General features: G+C 34.6%; 1 protein-coding gene across 1 annotated transcript; it reads left to right on the forward strand.

The window, feature by feature from the left end:
* Window positions 1-54: 54 nt before the first annotated feature.
* On the forward strand, window positions 55-22,845 carry Cog6 (conserved oligomeric Golgi complex subunit 6). The gene is made up of 11 exons (XM_071587477.1): window positions 55-324; window positions 396-506; window positions 871-1,034; window positions 1,157-1,385; window positions 1,496-1,620; window positions 8,230-8,450; window positions 11,853-12,013; window positions 17,969-18,196; window positions 20,643-20,804; window positions 22,320-22,481; window positions 22,572-22,845. Exons 1-11 carry the CDS (start codon window positions 220-222, stop codon window positions 22,797-22,799), a joined length of 1,896 nt encoding a protein of 631 aa, XP_071443578.1. The 5' UTR covers window positions 55-219; the 3' UTR covers window positions 22,800-22,845.
* Window positions 22,846-23,604: the final 759 nt, after the last annotated feature.

A 23,604-nucleotide genomic window follows, 5' to 3' on the forward strand; every position in this document is an offset into this window, starting at 1 on the left:
ATTTGTAATTGGCGCGGGAATATGACTAACGTGGCTCCTGAAGGCGGAATAAGCGAAAGGAATTATTGGTGACAACTTGATCACATTAAACCCGGTAAGCTGAAACGTCAGTGGCTGGACGAGACATACTTGTTATTTTAATATTTTCGGAGGAATGAAGAAATTGTGCTCTCAGTTTGAATAGCCTTCCTCAGTGTTGATTATTCCGTTTCTCGTGAAATGGAAACGAATCCAAAAGATGAAGTTCCACTGGAATCAGATGCGACATCACAAGTTTCAAAGAAGCTTAATAAAATTCTAGAAACTCGGATTGAAAATGATAAGGTAATACATAAAATATTGAGACCTTTTAATAATCTAATATCTATTAACTTTTGTCATCCCATTTCTTTCAGGATACCCTCGAGGCGCTCAAAGAGCTGTCAACGTTTTTCACAGAGAATACCTTTCAAGCCAGAAGAAATTTGCGTAGCAAGATTGAGAAGCGCAGTCTTTCAATTAACGAGGTAAATACTTTCATGCAACGTTGGTATATAAATTGGTACATTGAGTATAGGTCACCGTGGCCATATATAGTTATAGTTTTTATTTCTGTTGTCTGCTAAGTAGCAGAAATTTGCACAGCCGGGATGGCCCATTTATGTTTGTTGACATGACATATGCCAGGTTTACTTGACATATGAGGGTTAAAGGATAACATTTAGCTTAAAGTGGGACATAAACTGTTATAAACGCAGTCGTTCATATGGTCTATCTTCGTACCCTGTGCCGTGTGAATTTTTATGTCTAAATTCGGAATATATTAATTATACATTACTTAAATTATTACGGGAGTAGCATATGAGATTGCCAGTTAATATTTTATTCCAGGAGTTCTTGTCTGCATTCCGTGATGTGAAAGAGGCACTTGACAGCATTTATGTTGATGTGCAATCAATGAATATGATGCTCACAGATATGAATTCGCGACTACAAACCACCAAGGCCCAGACTTCTTCCTTAATAAATCAGACGACAAAACTTCAAGCGGAAAGGTACCGCCATATTTTTCACACCAAATATATGTATTTGCTGCAATAATTTTATACATTACTATTATTATTATTTATTAGTATTCTTTGTCAATGTTTTGATTCCATATCCTCACATTCGACAGCCGAAAAATATCAATGGAGCAAGATCTGGCAGAAAGGTTTTTGCAGAATTTTCAGTTATCGTCATATGAACAGGCCATCCTTAAAGGAGGAAGAGATGCACCATTATCATTTGAGTTCTTTACGATATTGGAAAAAGTAAAGAAAATTCACCGGGAGTGTAACACACTGATGCAGTCAGGACATCAAACTGCTGCGTTAGAAATCATGGAGCAAATGACACATTATCAGGTTTATTTGAATAATATTCACGCATTTCTAACTGCCTCTGCATAATAAAGGTGTTCATTATGTGAAGCATTATGAGCCTCTATTTAATGACCTGCCCATTTCAAACTTAGGAATCTGCTCTGGAAAGGCTGTACCGATGGACACAAACTCACTGTCGGAACATAGATTCTGCTGAAAATATGTCATTACTTCCTCAAGCCATGTCATACATTCAGGAAAGACCAATTTTACTCAAGTAAGTTGTAATTCACTCGTTGACATATTTACGGTGATATTCAATATTAGAGTATGTTAACATTGAAACATGAACTAATGAAGAATCTATAATTTTAATATTATTTTGTAAACTGTGGTTAGAGAGAATGTAGTTCGATTGCCATTGTATTATAATTTGAAGAAATAGTAGATAATACTTGCATTTGGGTGTAATTAGTTTATGAAAAACATTTTGGATACACTCATCAAAATCCAAAATATACCATGTTCTGGGTAGTTTCATTATAAAAGCAGGTGGCACAGCAGAAGCAACTGCCTACCATAACCTATAAATGCAGTTTTCACCTATCGGTAAGCTTTTATTAGTGTGTGGTAGACTATTTTAGGTCATCCATCAAACTATAGCCTACAAGTTGATGGCTCTTATGGCATTTTAATTCCAAATATGTCATTTAAATCTATAAGGGATGAGAAAAATTACATTGGCAGGCCAAAGTGAAATTGAAAGGGGTAACTGTGCTCTAAGATGATCGTATTGTGCTCCTCTTAAATAATATTAGTGATCAATTAATACATTGATGAAATAATTGCCTGCCAATCATTTAGCACTTGGGGGTTGGTTTCCTTATGGTGGTAGAAAATTAATAGAAAACTTAAACCCTTTTGACTGTGGAATCCACCACAGCATTCACAGAAATTTAGTGCTAATTTGGATCTTCTCCAGATCCTCAAAACCTTCTTAATTCATTCCCTGAAATAGGTACCAAATATAGCAAAAGAAAGTTAGGAACATTGAGAGTTGGCAAAATAAAACTTTTAATGTTTTTAGTGATATTTTGATATTCAGGAACTCACCTGAAATAAAAGTTAACAGCAAAATAGTAATATTAAATGAAATTCTCCAATATGAGGCTAATTAAAAATTACGTAGTGGGTATCCATACACCTTGCCAGATCCATAACCCTGGATAGCCAGCTATCGCTGTCTCTTTGAAACCCATGAATGGACATATATTTGAAATTATCTGGAATTAAGCAATAGGATGAGGAACTTTAAAGAGTTAATGTTATAAATAAATGAAAGGACTAACTTTGTAGTTCCACACAAAAACGATTTATTCACACGACCCGGGTTTCGAAGTAAAACTTCATCATCAGGTGAGCTCTCTACATTTGCAGCCCTTCTTATATATACAGCCAGGGCGGGGGTGGGGTGGAGATAATTTTACTTCAAAACCTGGGTCGTGTGAATAAATCGTTTTCGTGTGGAACTACAAAGTTTGTCCTTTCATTTATTTATAATGAATCGGTTCCATAATGTTACGCCAGAAACCATTAATTATATTGAGTTAATGTTATTTATCCTGAAAATAGATAGTGGGTAATTGGAGGAAAAATTGCTTAAGTACTTTCATAGTTCACATTTAATATTAATGACAAATCTAGTGATTTGTCATTAAAATTCATGGTGTAAAATAAATCAGGCTGGACTTATTTATATTGGGTTTTAGAAAGTTATGAAGACACCATTCATTGAAAATCTGAGCTACTTCGGCTGCTCTTTCTGTCAAGCTGTCTACTGAGGAGGCTGATACAATGATATTTGTATCATCAGCATACAGTATTGGGTCTATCCCCTTAACGAACTTAAGATTGTCTGGGAGATCATTGATATAGATTAAAAATAAAATAGGACCAAGTACAGAACCCTGGGGAACACCCAGTGTTACTTCTCTACCAGGGGAAACAAATTTGGAGCCATTTCTTGAGAGCTCAACATACTGATGCCGTTCACTTAGATAAGATTCAATCCATTTGTAGGGCGTGCCTCTTATACCATAGCATTTCAGTTTATATAGGAGTAACTGATGATTGACGAAGTCAAAAGCTTTACTGAAATTGAAAAATAATCCTAAAGTTTCAGTTCTATTATCCAATCCTGAAAGTATTTGATTCACCATGTGATATGTGGCTGTTGTAGTGGACCTTGTTTTCCTAAATCCATGTAGAGATGTGGATAATAGCTTATATGTCTCAAGATATGATACAAGACGTTGATAAAAACTATTTAAAATATTTTCCCCAGCTGGTTCAACAGGGATATTGGTCTATAAGAATTCATTGCCATTTTGCAACCATTCCCTTAGTATATTGGCACAATTTTTGCTGATTTAAGAGGGCTCGGGAAAATTCCAGTTTTTAGGGATTCATTAATTAAGAACAGCAGCTGATCCTTAATAGCATTAAACGACCTTTTTATGACTATCCCTGGGATGTCATCTAATCCAGGACCTAATTTGTTTGGGAATTTATTGATTATGTTGGTCAGTTCCATGGCTGAACATGGGATATAATGAATTACATGAGTTAGGAATATGAGAATAATTAGCTGAATTGACTGAAACTGTGGGATTTTGATGGGATAGGTAGCAGTAATTCATAATGGAGGCCATTTTAGAGTAATCTGGTATAGCATTACCAGCTGAGTCCTGCAGTTGAAGATCTTGTTGTAAATTATGTGGACCCTTGGATTCGTTAATAATTTTCCAAATCTCTCTAGATTTATTGTCTGTATTGGTAAATCTATGGTTGTTGGAAGATTTTTTAGCACACTGTAAGGTTTGGTGATAACTTTTCTTGAGTACGGAATATTCCTGGTGGTCAGCTGGATTTGATTTACTCTTGTTATTCAGAGGGCATCTTTCATTTTCTTCGAAAGCCAACGAATTTCATCAGAGGCACTTTAGTTTTTTGTATGCTTCAGGACACCGGGAAAGCAAATTTCAAAGTTATGTAGATAGGTGGAATAGAAATATTCAAAACTTCGGTCAAAGGACTTCAAGGAAAACAAATCGTGAGAATTTAATAAGGCACAAAAGGCGATCATATTCTGATCAGAGAAATACCTTTTGTAGTATTTTTTACTATCTTTGGATTTAGACACAGCAATTGTAGAAAGAAGTGGGTAGTGATCTGATAGGTGGGCATTAATGGTATTTGTTTGCACTAGTTCAAGGCCGATATTAGTTGATACATTATCTAAAACTGTTTGAGAACTAGCACTCAATCTAGTTGGTTCACTGTTGGTAGCATTGATGTTTAATGACGTTAGTAAATCCATGAATTCCTTTTTAGCTTTCATGATTTATTAAAATATGTTGCTTTATTAATCACTAGCCTATAAATTCTTGGTAATGTCAATCAAATACTTGTATTGCATGTATGCACTTGGATGTTATATAAAAAATTTAAAGCGCTTACCTTCTTAGCCGTCTGTAGTTTTTTTTCCCAATCACCACTGAGGTCATTTAAGCATTTGTTCTCTAACTCCTCCTCCATATTTATTGTAGTATCACGAACATGGGATGATTAAATTTCATCTTCTGCAACTTGAGATGCATGGAATATGTCATCCTCCATCCACTTGATCTCTCCACTTTTCTAAAAGCACTTTGTGATCATCCCTTCTGTACTGGATTCCAAGATGTTATCAGCCGTAATATTTCTTCTCCAATACTAACAGACAGACCTTTAAAGCTCCAATTAATGTGTTGCCTATTCTCAACGCATTGGATCTAAGAGTGTGAATCTAAGAAAACTGTGGAAGGGTATCAGGCTGAATCTGACATGACAGTAGTTTTTAGGCAATTGAAGAGCAGGTATTCATAAAAGGGTGGGGCAATTTGAAACTTTCCTCCCTACATTTGTCTCCTCTCACTCTTTGCTTGAAATGGCTTGAGGGGATGGCAAGGGAATATAGTACCAGGAGATAGATATTGAGAGAGTTTGGCTGACTCCAATCACACTTGTGCAGGGATTCAGCTTTAGAGTCCAGGTCCTCATAGAATTCCTAATAAAAATGGTGCATGTACTCCATGATGGTTCAGCAGCACAACAGTAAAAGCATAGACATAAATAAGTAATTTGTTAAGAGATATATGGAGTCTTATTTCTAACAGATGTGAGACATGGGTAATAGGAGCAGCAGAAAAAATATGATCGGAGGCAACAGAAATGAGGTGCTACAAAAGAGAGTAACAAAGTAGTAGTAGTAGTTTTGAGGGGAGGCGACCGACAGCTGAGGTCATTTGCGCCATAGGGGATGGATAGGAAAGGATGAAGGGTGGAGAGAAACCCGGCGTCGGCATTAGCCTACTCTTTACGAAAGGCGCCAAGGGGTCCGCGGCTTAACGTCCCATCCGACGGACGGCGTACTCACTCAAAGTGCCCTCCACAAAGTACCTCAAGCAGGGATCGAGATACCTCTGAAAAATATTCAACACCGCCGGGATTTGAACCCGGGCCCTCTGGGTGGGAAGCCAGTACGCTAGCCCCCGCACCATCTCGATCCCCGAGTAACAAAGAAAGTATTCATTTGAATAGTTGGTGAAAAGCCTACAGAGGGCATTTGCGAGAAGCAATCACCATGTAGAAGATGCCATTGTGACATCACACTGTCTAATGTGGACTTAGTTTTTCAGCCACCAAACACAACGAGACAACAGAATTAGGAGTGCTGTGATATTAGTGGTGGTGTTAAAATAATGCCCCACTGAATACATATGGAGGTTTAGTGATCACCAGTAAGGATTAAATCAGAATTATGAGGATCGCTTCACAATTATGGGTTACTCCGAAAGTGTAAGATTCCCAAATTCTGTCCAATGGTCCCAATAAAGAGGTGAAGTAATGATGGTTCAACCATTGGTGTTCCCCAGGTTAGAATTGACTATGTTGAAGGTCCGTAGATATCAAGATATGACCAAAGGGTAAAGTTAATTCAAGATGTTGTCTACTAAACTCAGTTCAAGGGGCTCTTTGTATTTATTTTTAGGTTTCATGTTTCATCCAGAATGTAGTAATGTACTTATAGGTGCATCCATGTACAGCCTTGTTGTATGGGGTAGACTGTGTAAAGGAAGAAGCAATTTGATATTTGTAATTGAACTCTTTGGAGACTTTTACCTGAAGATGTGGTGCTGGGTCAGGAAAAAAAATAAGATGTCAGGGTACTTCATCTACTACCATGTGTAGATTCATTATGATCAGCAAAACCAAAGGTTTTCGGTGAAGGAAATGGCTATTCTCCATGCGTATTGATCTCAGTGAGATAGAGACTATTGATATGTATTAGCAGACAGGAGTCTTTCATCTCTCATCCCTGCACAGCAAACCTGTGCAAATACCCTATTTTACATTAAAATGCAGGAATTTCAAAGTGTAAAAATCATTCACCTTGACTGGGATTTGAACTCCATCAAAGGCATCCTCTGTAGCTTAACTGGCTAAAGCACTCGCATGGACATTAAGGGATTCGGGTCCGATTCCCGGTCAAAGTGAATGATTTTTATGCTTTGAAATGTCTGCATTTGAATGCATATTAGTGGATGACTCCATTAAAAGTTAGCATTGCAGTCATACCATATATATACCATTAATACCATAATCTCCTGTAGTTCTTTGAATTAACCTTAATTTATTGTGATAGTATTGGTACTTCAGAACAGAAGCTAAGCATTTGACATAATATCCTCTCTTCCATGACTGTAAATAAATTGTGTATGAAGAGGCTTTAGGAAGACTACTAGGTCTTACTAGTCATTGAATATTAATGATTGATGTGAAAATGACATGCATAGTGAAAGTCAGACCATAATAGTCCATTTAATTTTCAAATAAGCTAAAACTTAAATATTTAAATGGACTCTTATTTTACATTAAGTTTTTTAATCAGTGAAGAGTCTAAAGGTCTCTTTGCAAAGTGGTTTTTGTTGATATTTTGCTAATTTCTATATACTAGGCCTGTATTAGTAAGCTTTATGCAGTGAGTGTTGTGACTAATGAGTTATCAATAAAATTGGTAATTTGGATAATAATTAATATCCAAATACCAAAATATGAGACCTTATGGCTTGTCTGAATGAAGAGAAATAGGGAAAAACATCCAGACAGCTCCCTTATTATTGGGTTGACACCATGAATTGAGCAGTGGCAGTGTGCTTGCGTGTGTGAATTTCTTGTATGAGTGCTCTGTTTCTAAAACTAGTCCCTGGCACCTGGCGGGATAATATCCTCAGGACCACTTTGATGAACCCTGTGTTCGATTCAGTGTGATTGTGGTAAGTTGGTCCATGGCAGGAAATTAATTTCCCTTTAATCACCACCTTAAGTGTGACCTTATGATGATGCTCTTTTAAAGGGCAGTTGAAACCCCTCTCTGCAGAAGTGCTAGTAGGTAGAGGGATTGTATCTTGTGGTTGTCCCAGACATGAAATCACTTATTCCACGAAAAACCGCTGTACATTTGAGTGTTTATAGTTTACTTGAGTGTGTGCTTGTTGTGAGGAGTGATTTGCATTGAGTTGATCCTTGCACAGAAATAAGTTCTTCAAAAAACCTCCCCATTATATCCCTCAAGATACAATGGGTGCGATTATTGATGGCTTGGGGAGTGTTTTCTGATTTCTCTTGAAATAGTCAAATTAAAAGTTAATCAGACCAAGTAACGGATTGCTTTCCTCATGTGTATAAAAGGAGGGGTAAACCAGTTTCTACTGGGTAAATATTTTAAGCTTAGCCTTTGGCTGGTCATTGTTGTTTTTTACAACTACATGCTAATTTAATTCAGGTATGTGCTGGATGAATATGCCACAGCAAGGCGTTCAATTATGGTCAAGTTATTTATAGATGCTTTGACAAAGGGAAGCCCAACAGGCACACCAGGACCAATAGAAATGCATGCAGATGATCCAAAGCGATATGTTGGAGATATGTTGGCCTGGCTTCATCAAAGCATTCCTATTGAAGAAGAAAATCTTCAAATGCTCATGAAAAGTTGCAAGGAAGATGGTAAGTTTGTAAAATAACACAGAATTGTAGAGATTTCATTTTGACTGTTTTATGATAATTGATGGCAATGATGACACCATAAATGTCAAATGATAATTTATTAGCAGAGTTTCATGATCATATGTATATTCCTTCCCTAATATTCATGAAAAATTTAAAATGTTGTTTAATTCCTCCTTAATGGCAAAAATATTTGCCTATATACATGAAAGTGTAAAACATACAGATGGAAAATGGTACTTCTAAACAATAAATATTAGACTAAATGATTTCATAAAGTCTTGGGATTCACATACTTAGTATTTATATTCATATAGACATAATTTTGGGGGGTGGAAGTCTGGTGGGTATTTACTGGAAGTCCTAGGTTTGATTACAGGTGATGTCTCTGGTCACCCTCTTCTTTACCCAGGCTGTGTAATTTTTCAGATACCAAGTCCTGGGAAATCACAGGCAGCACAGAGGAAGGAACTGGGTCTCCTATCCTGATGTGCGAATTTTACTTGCCATTGTGCTAAGTAATTGGTGAAATTTACCCTCACTTATCAAACCAAACTTGGGGTTAAATACTTTAGTTAAAAATTGAAATAATTGGCCATTGTACATATTCAGATAGAATATTTATTGTGCCTAATGCCACCACCAGCACTGCGTACAATTATCATTTCTGTAATATTAAATATTTCATATTGGTTGCTTCTTTTTTGGGTTCACCAATACCTAAGCCTTTTCCTTTTTAACATTCTTTATCAGACATTATTTCATTCTTATATTTTTCCTTTATCTTCATTACTTCCCTTATAACCCTTGTCAGATAATATGCTGGATCGACTCACTCACACTCAATAACCACAATGTTTTAAGTAGTATTATTTTACACCTCTGATATGGGTATACACCATTAAATAGTTAATGGAAATTAAGCATTTTCCATAAAACTTTCCAGTTGTCTTGCAGTTTTTACTTCTCATTAGACACCTCTGGCAACTTCATTTATAGAAATATGAAATATAAAGAATGAGTGCCTTGACATTCAATTAGCAAAAATTAGTTTTAATGAAGTAATATGTATGTGTTAAATATATAAACTAACAGCTGAGAAAGAAATAATCAAAAAGAAAGAAACAATATAATAAAAATCACCTTGTCATCTCTGAGAGACAGGGGACGTCATGGGAAAGTGACAAAATACATTCGTGGATACAAGACACATATCAGGCATAATCAAGAAATTTAGCAATTGAATAAAACATTTTTAATTTTAAGAACCTAAGTAGATTTAATTTAAATGCAGCCACATTTTTATGGGCCTTAATTAATTAAGGAGATTGGAAACCTCTAGGTAAGAAATTAACCTAACATAGAATACCTTCTCAAATATTTTGCTGAATTGCTTCAGCAGAGAAATTGGACGGTAGGAGTTATTGTCATGTCTATCGCCCTTGTTTTTATAAAGTGGAATCACTTTTGATACCTTCAGATGAGAAGGAAACACTCCTAATCGGAAAAATTCGTTCAAGAGAAAATGAAGAGGCTGCATAATGAAGTCGATAGATTGCTTAATAATGTAACTGGGAATTCCTCAAAACCAGAGCTTCATTTTGTACCTAGATTCTTTAGTATATTTTTCAGTTCAGGTTTGTGAGGGGATAGAGAAATAGGATCTTTGAGTGGGTAGCAGCAATGGCTTCTACATTAGGAGAGTTGCTCTGCTTAGCAATAGAAGAAGGTTGAAAGTGATCAGCAAAGTTATGGGCAAGTTTGGAAAAGTCTGATATAATAATGCCTGATGAATCATTAATCTGAATTTGAGACTACTTCCTGGGTTTGTTTCAGGAGGTATTAATAATTTTCCAGATTTCTCTAGATTTATTATCAGAGTTAATGATCCTATGGTCATTATAACAACGTTTAGCTGACCGTAGCTTCTGACGGTAATGCTTTTTCCTTTTTGCATATTCAACAATAGCAGAGCAAAGATGCTGGATCAAGACGAGTGAAATCACTGCTAGTGGTAATTTCATGTATCTTGAAAGTTGTTTCTAATGGAATGGAAGAAGCTCAATGGCTTTGCTTTAACCCCTCAAGCCGGTATAGATATTTTAATGCTTGGGCCCCATTCGCAGTATTTAATTTTTCTAAAATCTCTCCCTGTTGCAGCTTTGTTGAAAATAATTAATATCTTTGTGAATATTGTTAAAAAAATTTCCTTTTGTTAAATTGCTTATTCTATTTAGTAAAAATTTAACTTGCATTATATTTTATATTTTCACTTCTTTATTTACCTTTAAGTTTAGAACCTCTGTTCTAAAAGTTCAGTTTTGTGTGATATAATTTGAAACAATCCTCTAAATATAGGCCTGCATTGCAGTCGGGGGACCAGTACTCTGTATCCCTCCTTTTACCTTGTGCAGAGCACACCTGACATCTTCTTTGAGGCCTGGACTTCTTCCCCGTCAGATCACATCCAATACTCACTTCTCCTTATCTGTCCAGGTGTTTAACAAAATTCTCTATATTATCTTCACTCCAAAAAAGCTTATCCCTCTTGGAATCCATTTATACACAAGGCTTTTTTACTTCTCTTTCTCAAGAAATAAATCTAACAATTGAGACTATAGATGGTGGTGATGCCTTTTGCCCTCGCAACTGTTATGATGAAACAAAAAGAAAGAATGATACACGAATGGTTCCAGAGAAATTAGATAGGGAGATCATGTCAAGCAATAAAGACGAACAGAACCTGAGGACAAAGCGTAAATGCAAAGAACTCACTTATCGATTTGTTGATCCATAGATAAGGCCTGCCGGCTGCAATGTATTATGTACTGAGAACAGCGCTGATGGGTTAAGTCAGCTCTGGCTGAGAAGGTCTCACTGTGGCAAAGTAAAGAAAGTCACGAAGACTAGTATGCTCAAAGATGATTAACTAACAAGGAATATTGGGTGGAAGTATTCATATGGAGTAGGTTGTTATGAATCAGGGGCATGTGGCATTGAAATGGAAGACCAAGAAGAAATATGAGGCTTAAAAACCTTGTGCTGAAGGTGGAGGCTGAGGATTAATAGGAAAGATGTACTAAGAAATGAAAAAGTATATGGAAGGATAATGGAGGGAAACAATATGGAGCAGGATAAGGAAAGAAGAATCAGATGGATTGGAGACAACATGAAGTGAATTTGTTAAGAATATAATAGAAGGGGGGTTGCATCTTCTTCCAAGGATTACAAAGAGACAAATACAAGGGAACAATTAAAGAGGGATGCTAGACAGAAGAACTATCAGGGAGGAATGGAGTTTGCATAAGAAAGGAAATAGTATGGAGTTGCTGGCAATTAATATTCAGATTAAAATAATGATAATGTTTATTATTTAAAAATGTTGTATTTATTTTTTCATAGAAAAGCCAGAACACATTTCCAGTGCTCTTTCAAATATCACTGAAGGAGTATGTCATCCACTGAAAGTTCGTGTAGAACATATAATGGCTGCAGCAGCTGGACCAGTGGTTCTTTTTGCTGTGGCAAGTTTACTTCGCTATTACTTGGATGTGCTAAAGCAGGTTAGTTTTTAAGGCTATTCATTATTGACATGAGATCTTTTGTAATGAAGGTTTTACTCCCAATTATATCATTTCATTATTCCATGATATTCAGTGTTCTCTAACTTTATTTAAGTTTATGTAATGACTGTCATGAATTTGAAGGAACCAGAAAATTTTCACATGGATAATGAAAAGATTGTAAACTTCACCGCAAGTTTATTCACATTGGAATTATTTTTAGAAACAAGGGCTGGATAAAATTATGCACAAACACTTATTACCACCATAATTAGTAAGGAAATCTTAAGTGATAGAATGCCAGATTTAATTTTGAATGGTGAATAATTTGAATAAATTGATTTGCCTTTGCATTAAGTAGATTTTGGTTCAAAATCTTCTTTTACTTGAAGCTAATCCTTGAAATATCAGAAAATAAATTAATTGTGAATATAACACGTGTATTTCGTGTTCAACTGAACATGCACAATGAGTGCATGCTGTCACTCTTACCACCCATTAAAATTGTGCTTAAAACTAATTTATTTACTCAATTGATAAACAAATATAATGCTTTGCCTCACTCTTGAAGCAAAGCATTATATTTTTATATATAAGTCTTACCATTCATTGCCATTTTTTTTGCATATCACCTGTAGAAAAATTTTTGTTCTAGTTTTTTAGGGGATTATTATTGTTATTATGGGTATTCTACCAGTTAAGCTAGGTTTTGGATGGATACATCCATTACAATTGTCCATTTATACATGTAATTGTCTCCCCTAACAAAATTATTTAAATTAAAAAATTATTTAAGTTAAAAAATTTAAGAATTTAAAAATTATTTAAGTTAAAAAATTTAAAAAATCCAACAGTAAGGATATTTATGGTCTTTCTAACTCCCTAATAAAGGACATTATTGTGCTCATTGCGGAACCATTAGCAATGTTAGTCAATTTATGTTTTGAGACAGGAGATTTTCCAACAGCTCTAAAATATTCCAAAACAGTACCTGTCTATAAGAAAGGTGATAAAGATGATTTAGCTAACTACCGCCCCATTTCCATAGTCCCCGTTTTTGGTAAAATTTTTGAAGCTATTATGAAAGATCAAATATGTAATTTTTTTGAGTTAAATAATCTCTTTTCCAAATCCCAGTATGGCTTTCGATCTGGGAAATCTACAATTTTGGCAGTAGAGTCCATAGTTAATTATGTCATTAATGCATTTGAAGAAAAGGAATCAGTCTCAGTGACACTATGTGATCTTAGTAAGGCCTTCAACTGTGTTAATCATTCAATATTACTAACAAAGCTAGAATATTATGGTATTAAGGGAGTTGCACTGAAACAAATGAAGTCATATTTGGATGATCGCCACCAATTGGTTGAACTTGATGGCTGTCGGTCTGCAGCTCTTAAAGTAAAATGTGGTGTACCACAGGGCTCTGTGCTTGGCCCAGTACTTTTCATTATCATAATTAATGATTTGCCCTGTAATATGAAACCTAGATCTGTTTTATATGCTGATGACACTACTTTTGTGCAAAAGTGTCAACATCTAGAAGATGCAAAGTTACGATCTAGCGCTACCCAAAAACAGGCTAAGGAATGGTTTGATGTTAATCATTTACAATTAAATACTAACAAAACTCAGCATATTGTGAGCAGTCTTAAATCAAAAATAACTGATATTGAAACTGCTAAAATACTAGGAATTTATATTGATACAAAACTTAATTGGGAGACTCACATCAGTCAGGCCTGTAATAAACTTAGTAAAGCTGTTTATATGTTAAGAAATCTCAACTTTATCATTTCAAATGAGTATCGTTTAACACTTTACCATGCCTTCTTTCAATGTCATTTGAATTATGGTGTTGAGTTGGTCATTCCCCTCATGTTAAACAAATTTTGCTACTGCAAAAGAGAGCTATTCGCTCTCTTGCTAATATACCACCACGTGATTCCTGCAAACCTTTTTTTATTAGGTATAGAATCATGACTGCATTTTGTTTGTATATCTTTAAGGCTCTGATTCATGTGAAAGTTAATCTAGAAACTTACCAATTAAGATCCAACCTCCATAACTATTCCACAAGAGGTAAATCGAATCTAAATACTACTTATTGTAGATTGTCATCAACTTACAACACATTTCACAATATGAACATACGACTGTATAACTATCTGCCTACTCAGTTGAGTATCAGATGGTATCCAGAGTTTCCAGAATAGGGTATATACCTGGTTACTTGCTCACCCACTATACTCATTGGATGAATTCTTTTGTGACAATTTTCATCACATTTAAGAAAGTATGTTTATATGTTAAATAATACTTATATTGACGACATTTAATATGGTTTTACCATTTTTAAAATGAATAAAGTATTATTATTATTATTATAATACAACGTTGCATCCAAAGCAATGGTAAACCATTCTTTAATTCTGCAAACAGTAAAATCTCATACAATGAGTATAATTCGTGCCGCAATCTATCTCTGAAAGCAAAGCATTCGTTTAGTGAAACAATTTTTCATGTATAAATAAATAGGAAATAAGATCATGCATTCCATGCTGGAAAAAATAATTGTGTGCAAGGTTTATTCAAAGCAAATTATATATACATATTGAAATTAAATTTAAAATACTTCGCCTTTCCACATAAACCACTTTTATTACTACCTAGGTTTCGTTATGGTATAACATCATCAGGTCATGACCTGACCATGACCTAGGTTTCGTTATGGTATAACATCATCAGGTCATGACCTGATGATGTTATACCATAACGAAACCTAGGTAGTAATAAAAGTGGTTTATGTGGAATGGCGAAGTATTTTAAATTTAATTTCAATATGAAGAATTTCCACCAAGTGACGCCAGAAACTGTTTCATTTATATATACATAGTTAAGGATCATGTTCATCTTTTCTTTTATCATGGAATGAAGCAACCAACAGTGCGAACTCGATTTTTAAAGAATCAAAATAAAATTTCAATTTTTAATGATACATGCCTAAGTCCTTATTATTAGAAAGCTGTCTAGATTCATTTTTTTGCAATGCTGCAAAATTTGTAAAATTGATACTCAGCATTATCATTTCAAAATTTCTGGCATGGATACCCACTGCCTTATTAGGGCGATGCTTCATACACCTAGTAAAATGCAACAATTTCCCATGAACTCCACATCTAATTCAGCCTGCTGTTTGGGACTTGAAGGCTGGTGGACTTTCTGAATGATAAACAAACTGGGATTTCATTTTGAAATTGCCTCTTACATTGGCACAAAATAGTAACATGAGACAGCCTTTCATTAGCTTGTGGCTGGCCAAAGCATTCTCCTCTACTCTTACGGTTACAAATAGAGGTTTGCTTGGGCATTTCCTAGAAGAGACCCATCTCCTCACAATTAAGTTCCAGCTGCGGCAGTTAACCTGAAGAATCTATGAGTTTCTAGAAGTTACGTATGAAGTTCTCTGCTGCCTTTAAGTCAGAGTTTGCTGCTTCCCCTTGTCTCACAATGCTGTGAATGCTCGTCCTTCTCTTAAACTTCTTGGACTACAGCCCTTAAATACTTAAATTTTTATTCTCGTGTTACTATTAGTATCCTCTTCTGGGGTTCCTCTCCCCATGTGGGCATAATCTTCAAAATCCAAAAGAGGATTATACGTATTATGAGCAATGCTCCTTGCAATGCACCATGTAAACCTCTCTTCAAAAGACTTTGTTTATTACCAGTATTTTGCATATATATATATTTAATGTCATCTTGCATGCAAAGGGTGATTTTTCTCAGTACAAGTCCAACCACGATTACCATAGTCACAAAACAAGAACCTGCAATCACCTGCGCCAGCCACTTGTCAGAACACACAATACTGCTCATGGACCCAAAGCAATGGGCTTAAGATTATTCAATAAACTTCCCCATGAAATCAAATATGAAACAAAAGTACCTTTTTTCAAGAAAAAGCTGTTCAACCTATTTAAAAATAATATGTTCTATTCTGTAAATGAATTCCTGGAATTGTAGCGACATATCAATTCCGGCTTAACTAATTAATACGTAAATATACTAGTGCATTGGTGTGTGTGTGTGCATTATTTATATTTATATAATATTGGGACGGCACAATAGAACACAAATAAAATAGTAACATTTGAAAGGACACTCATACGGTAAATTTTTTTAGCTTTCAGCCTGCCTCAATTAAGACTGTCTGACTTCAAGTTAGTCTTACTTGAAGAAGGCCTCGAAGAAGGCCGAAAGCTAAAACAATTCACCGTGTGAGTGTCCTTTTAAATGTTAGTATTTTATTTGTGTTCTATTTTTAACTGCAGCTTCCTCCATGCTGGTTTTGCCTTATATTTTTCCCACCTCTGTTTATTTTTTAACTCTTCATGCATTCTTCTTCCCAATTCTCTGTGTATATACTTTCATTTCCATTTCTTGTCTTTCAAATCCTCTCATCTGTAATTTATGGGTTGTAATCTAATAATAGTGTGAAGTGATAAGCTTGAGCACATCAAAGATGAGAACTAGGGATTAATGCTAGGGATTCAATAAATCTTTAATTCTCTTTTTCAAAGTAAATTTTTCAAATTCAATATGAAGAGATTTATCTATGTTCAGGATGAAAAAGAGTTTCATTTACATTTTGGAATGTTTGAAGTGCAATGTCATCATTTCAGGATGGCATTTCACTTCAAATGAGAGTAAAAGTCATCTTTATATAATATATTCTTTTTTGTTTGATAGGTATATGTATTTGTTACATTTAATAATAAAATCACAATATAAATTATTTGGTATGAAAAATTTAAAAATAAATGTGTAATATATTAGTAAGAAATAATACCCCAAATCATAGTGTTTTTTAACAATGGCATTAGCATTAATTCATGTGCTGTATATTCATTAGTTTTTAACAGTACTTTTCAGTATTTTCAACTAATTCATTTTCCTTGTGAATGGTTTTAAGTCTATACTATAAATTAACCTACTTTCAAAATTTATTGTGGACACACTGAGCCAAAAAATGATTGAAAAAGCTGATATTAATCTGTAATTCATGGATAATCATTGATTATATTGATGTTTCTAATTATGAAATAGATTCTTATGAATTCATTGGCAAAAATGTTTACAAATTTTTGGAGTGAGAATAGGTATCTTGTTATCAATAGCATAGGAAGTACTGTCAGCCAAAATGATAGGCATGAAGCTGTTTGATGGCAAACTCATCACTAAGATACCATTCCCCCTTGATGAGTAATTTTTTACGTGATCAGTGGCTGCCTGTAATGTTCAACATGTATTACAATTCTTTTGGTTGGTCGGCACATTTGGTCGACTCACTGATTTGGGTTTGATTTATTTTTGCTTGAATCTGGGAGGTATTTTGCAGAACTCTATTATTAATATTCTCACAGAGTTATATAATCTCTGTTGCATTGTATCTTAATTGAACGGTAATATCCATATTAGTCATATCCTTCTCTTGCTTGACTACAGATATTAGGCACTTTTCAAGCTATATCACAAGTTAGTAATTTTTTCCTGGATATGTCAATTTTTGGACATTTAAACTGTTTTGATTCCTGGTCAGTACACACCAAAAATCTTAAATATGTGTTTCATGTTAGTTGGTTCAGTTATTGGTCACTCACATTAGAAAATTAGACAAATATTTTAATATTTTTAATTGAATATGTTATGTATTAAAAGAGACCTGATTGTTTGCATTTATGTTTTAAGAATGTTTTGTTTAGATCAGGGATGGCTTGTTCGTCATCTATTACTTGTGAAATAATGTTATTGAGCATTTATTTAGCTAGATGAAAGTATACTTGTTGGATCTTGATATTGTCATCTCATTTACTATTTCTAATTTCATTAACATCAATCATTATTTTATTACAAATTATTGTCAATCAATAAATATTATTTGATAAATTTTTTCAGGTCATTCCTGGAAGTCTTCTCGAAATTACTTTGAATGATCTTCATCAGTTAGGAATGCAGACCTTCTTAACCTCTCTTAAAGGAGCAGTGAACCAATTATGTGATAAAATTGAACCACCACCACCAGATCTTTCCCCACCCCCTGGACTTGGGCATGCATTAGCAATGTTGAAAGATGTCCTGTCGGTTACTAGTGTTGGAGAAGATCGCAAAAATGATCTTTTAAAGGTAATTAAAATAAACTATCGGTTGAGAATCATTTCTGTAGTTCAAAGGATATAAAACATGTACTTCCGGAGTCAAGCTTCTGACGAAAATTATTTTATTGCGCCACCCTCCACCCACTCTGTAACTTCGAGAGAGCACTTGGAAAACTCAGTTAAAAATACAATGGCAGTTATAGCCCCTGAATACAATTTTAAGTATTTCACTTGGTGCGTAAAATGGTCTTTAAAGAGGAGAGTAGGCACTTGAAAATGTACACAGTTTTCATTGTTTTACTCCTCTTCTCTAGGTCAGCCTCCACTGCCTGCCTCCCCAACTCAAAATTTACCAATTTATACGGCCTTGACTTCTCATTTGTGTACCTCATTTATAGTGGTTAGCATAATGGACATTAAGGTTGTTTTCAAAATCTAACAACGGAATAGTAAATGATATGGTTAGGGTAAGTAAGCTTCCTTCTTAATATGCTTTAGGAAAAAGCCCTGCATTAAGTTGGTCGGCCAACAATATTGGTCTGCAAAAGTGTCAAAAAAATGTGTAACAGTTCATAATTCAAGATTAACATGGATGCTACATCCATTTTTACTTTCTCCTATGATTTCATGTAGACCATTGATCTAGCAAAAAGAAATTATGTTTTCTGGGATGGAGTTTTTGTGTAAAAAAATCAAGAGCAGAAATAAGATGTCTTCATAATGATTCTGTAACTTTGCACTAAGTGAACACTTCACAATCTTGGGGAAAATATCCTAATAAACTATACGGTAGAGTGTCACAGGACCAGGTAATGGCTTATGGTTTCACTGTGGACATTTTATCCTGTGGACCCAAAAGCATTTAAGTACAATACTTTTCATCAAGAACTGCTCTTGGCCTCTTTTTATTCAATACATCTAATCAAGCTAGATCAAAATAATAAGGCTCTACTCTGTTAGGCAAATTATGAATGCTTAATAGGCTATATGCAATAAATGATAATACACTATCCAAAAAGAATTCACATTAAAAAATAGGCTTTTTTGCTTTCTCATAATAAGTAATGATTTCATAGTTCAAATCAACTGTTTCAACTCAACCATTAATGATTACTTCACAATTATGACAGCTATATATGAGGCATTGTATCTCCTTTGTTACTGAATAAAGTCACCCCAAAGTTGGTACAGTGAAATCTGTGTATATTGGGTAGGTATTTTCATCCATCAGGTGTTCCAAATAAATTTGGTTGCAGGAATGCTAAATTTTTGGAATTTTATATCTTAGGAAATGAAAAGCTCTCTTTAATGTGCCTTACCATTCAATTGAGAAACGCAACTGGTTTCAGTGTGCCCACAACATTCTTTATAGTGATCAAAACCAATCAGTTTCTTTAATGGAAGATCAGTATTTCTTTCCTTTTTCTATTACTGCATCTTTTACTTATTTGAATGATTATTATTAAAATCATATGTTAAAATTTGACTGCTTAGTTAGGTAGTAAAATTAATTTTAACTGTGATATCTGGACATAAAAGGGAACACAAATAAACTGAAACATGTACCTACTATGGATTTTCCATTCCATTATAATAGAATATAATCCATTCTAAGTATAAAATACTGGAGAAAATGTGGGATAATTATGTAAAGAGAAATATGGGTGGCCATACAGTGTTTTCTTTGGTTTACTAATCTTTACTGTGGATGCAGTGAAAGAAAAACCGTCTGCCATTCACCAATTTTGAATGAATATTTTAAAATGTAGTGTAAAACTGCTTCCTAGTTTCCAGTTGCATGACACAACTCACCACTTATGAAAATTTACTCATATGCCCAAAACCTACTTAGGATCATCAGTGGACATAGTTTTTAAATGGAATCACAGTGCTTTCCTCCTGGATCCATTGGCAAGATAAGTCCCTCTACAAGCTGATTAGTCTTTTTCCTGAATTAGCCTTTGACATTTTTATGAAGTCCAGTCAGAGAGAAGAAGAGTTGCAGTCAGAGACAGATTGGTTTTGAATGTCTCCAGTTTTGAATGAAGATGTGCCATTAGGAGGTTTTGCTAGTTTCTTACAGCAAGGAATCTCATTTACAGATGAAACTCATCTTAGTGCAAGTGCCGCAAAATTTTCCATTGTCAGCATGTATTCAGGCAAATATGTTTAACTGCCTATAATAGTAAGTGGATGGTTGTCAATAGAATGGAAATTCTTTCTCCACCAATGAGTGTAGGGTGGGAAACTGTTCAACTCAGAGTGCCAGAAGATTTTAGGCCAGTCAATTCTAGAAGATGGAAACTTTAAATGCTCATCCTGGTTTAATATCTCCCAGTGACTTACAGCCATCCCAAGCCTTAATGTTAGTGCATCATACTCAATCCTGAACTCAGTGGTTTATCATAAACCCAATTATGGTATTACTGTGATTAATTACTGCTGACTTCAATTAGGGAAATGTTATTTTTCAGATTGTTGCACTGGTTACAGATCCTTTACTGCAAGCAATTAACCTGAGTGCTTCAAGATTGCCAACTACTGATATGGCTGTTTATCTTCTAAACTGTATTTATCATATACAGTCCACACTTTCTCTCTATGAATTCATGGATGAAAGATTAGAGAGGCTGCAAGTAAGTATTTCTGTAGTTTTACTTGATTTTTTGCCCAACTACCTCAGATCAGGTGACACAGTAGTCCATTTAGTTAATAATGATGAGCTCTAAGTTCAAGCCTAGATGATACTAGTTTCTGCCGATCTGTGTGGTTTTGTTCGTACCAGATCAATGCTCAGTAGTGAACTCTACCATTATCTATCAAACCTGCCTTTGAGATGATTACTTCGTGTGGCTGGTTACAATATATTACTTGCCACAAGGCATGTCAATGAGCAAATTGTAAATAAGGTTGGATATACATAACGAGCATTAAAATTGAGATTACATGAATTATCTTGATCCTATCTTTTCAGCTTAGCCCTAGGGCTGGGTTTTGTCTTCATGTGCAGGCCCTCATCAATAGAGGGTGTGCTTTTTCCATTTAAACAATTGCCAGTCTACATTAATTTTTTTGTTATTATAAACTTGATGGAACAAATGAAGGCTCTTTAGCTCCAAGCATGATTTTTCATTTTTTTACGCTACACTGCTTTGTATTTTTTAATGTCCAACCTTAATTACTCTCCAGCTTTCATCATTAGGACCACAACCATGGCATAAAATTGATCTCGGTTAATTTAATTTGGTTAGGAGGATATTTTATGGGGGTGAAAATTTGCTTTATTTTGAATTACTTAAAATGGATGAGATTTTAATTTCTTCTCCACATCTCTGTGTATTGTGCTTTGGGGCCTTCTGTAAAATTGTCTTTATTTTGAGCCACATTAACATTTACGCCTTCATGAAAAATGATGCATTCTGAGATGTATGTCCAAATAAAAACCCTGGAGATTGCATTCATTAAGTCTGTTGACTTTAGGATCATATTTTTTCACTCTCCCTCCTCACCTTTTTGTCTAACAAAAGTGAAGCAATTGTTTCCTTTAACATCCTGAGAAGAACTAGGGCATATGGATAATCCATTTTTAAACCATCAAAAAGAATAATAGGATAGTTTCAATTTAAGATTTCTTCTGCAATATGAAAATTAGTTAAAAGAACCTTGTGGGTGATTTTGTTAAAGAATAAATGAACTATATAAGTTTTTTTTAATTTCAAAATTGTAGATGCTAAGGGAACAAAAACTCTCTTGCTAAGTTTTGCATTAATAAGGTGTTGTTGTGGAATTTCGGGATGCCATCTCACAAATTATGAATAATAAAGTTACATTCTGCTTCTTAGAGCATTTACTTTTTCTTATAAGTTAAATGAATCCATGCATAGGTACGAATGTGTGCTTTTTCTTTGAATACCTGGAGCATATTATCCAAACCAATTTTACACTTGTATGATCCTCCTTTGCATTTTTTTAAACTAGTAATGGCTAGTAAAAAAATCAAATCAAATGCTGTATAGTAACAACTATAATCAAATATGAACTTAAAAGATGTCCACTCTTATACTTTAATTGATAAATTTGGTTTATAACATAAAATCGTCATCAAATGTGACAATTTTAATTGAATTAACCCAATTGTATTATGAAACTAGGCACAGAGTGATGCACAGTTGGATACTTTAACTTCAGAACAAGCAAGTTCCCTAGTAGCTAACCTTAATCTCGGCCCAATTTATACCATTCTCCAAGAACAAGATGTTGGACCTTTATCTTCAGTTCCTGGGATGGAGCCTGCTTGTTTGAACTCATTTTTGGTATGTCTTTTGCTCTTAATATCATATTCCTTTGAGAACTTCTGTAAACCTTGTTTCTCCTGCTGTAAGCATATCTTAAATTTCTTTCAGACAAAGCTGGATAGTTTCTTAGCTGTGCCAGATATGCTGTCAATGCACCAAATTCGCCTTCTGCTCAGCAGTAATCATCGTCACATTGTACAACATAGATCACATGAGGTTATTGTTGCTATTTATAGGCAGTTATACAAATCTGTCCACAATCCAGTGAATCAGTACCAGAATCCAACAACTTTGATGCCCAGAACTCCAGAACAAGTAGCGGAATTGCTCATGTAGTAATTTCAATGGATTCTTGCTCAATAAAAATGTTATTTAAAATCCATTCTTCCGTGATAATTTTTTAATCTTAGCAGAAATAGTTAAAATATGAAACTGGATACACATTGAAAACGTTTTCAAGATAGAGAGCAATGATACATTACATGAAAAAAGTTGATATCATTGTAAGGGAAAGTAATAAGCTATTGATTTTATTCGTGGCAATGCAAACATTTGCCGCACATACAACACAGCTGTTTTATATCTGACTCCATGAATCATGGGACTAACCACGAGTACCAGTGTACAGTGCCTACACTATTATTTAAAATGGTTGCAATACCCCCTAACTACCACTAATGCTGTGTGGCTGCTCTTGCTTGCTACTGGAGTAAGCGTCACATATTTGGTTAAAATGTCGTAGCACATTTAAATTTCCAGTTGTTTAGCATGAGTTTTTTAATTTAAAAAATTAGCTAATTTATGATTGCTTATAATCCAAACCAATCCGGTTATGAACAACACCTCAATCTCCATTTTTGGTCATGGGTAAAGGATTATTCCCGAGCAAATCCACGGGAAAGACGTGTTTAAGGTTAAATCGTGTTCTAACGGCCTGAAAATTCATTAGAATGTGCTAAGGGATATGGCTAGAGCACTTCAAAAATGAGGCATGACAACCATTTAAGAAAATAAGTACATAACTTAAATGACATCTAAAACTTATCTGACTTATGAAAAAATTTGCATTTATTAATCGAGGTAATTCATTTTTTTTGTTTCGTTCTTAAGCACACTCAAAGTCTTAGCTCCTAACAAGTCA

Source organism: Hetaerina americana, unplaced genomic scaffold (assembly GCF_022747635.1).
Source record: "Hetaerina americana unplaced genomic scaffold, ioHetAmer1.1.p SCAF_3, whole genome shotgun sequence".
Taxonomy (NCBI): Eukaryota; Metazoa; Arthropoda; class Insecta; order Odonata; family Calopterygidae; genus Hetaerina; species Hetaerina americana.

Coding starts and splice junctions, on each gene's coding strand:
- Cog6 (XM_071587477.1), top strand. CDS start 220: ATGGAAACGAATCCAAAAGATGAAGTTCCACTGGAATCAGATGCGACA. Junction 1,035..1,156: donor ACAAAACTTCAAGCGGAAAG/GTACCGCCATAT, acceptor CACATTCGACAG/CCGAAAAATATCAATGGAGC. Junction 1,621..8,229: donor GAAAGACCAATTTTACTCAA/GTAAGTTGTAAT, acceptor AATTTAATTCAG/GTATGTGCTGGATGAATATG.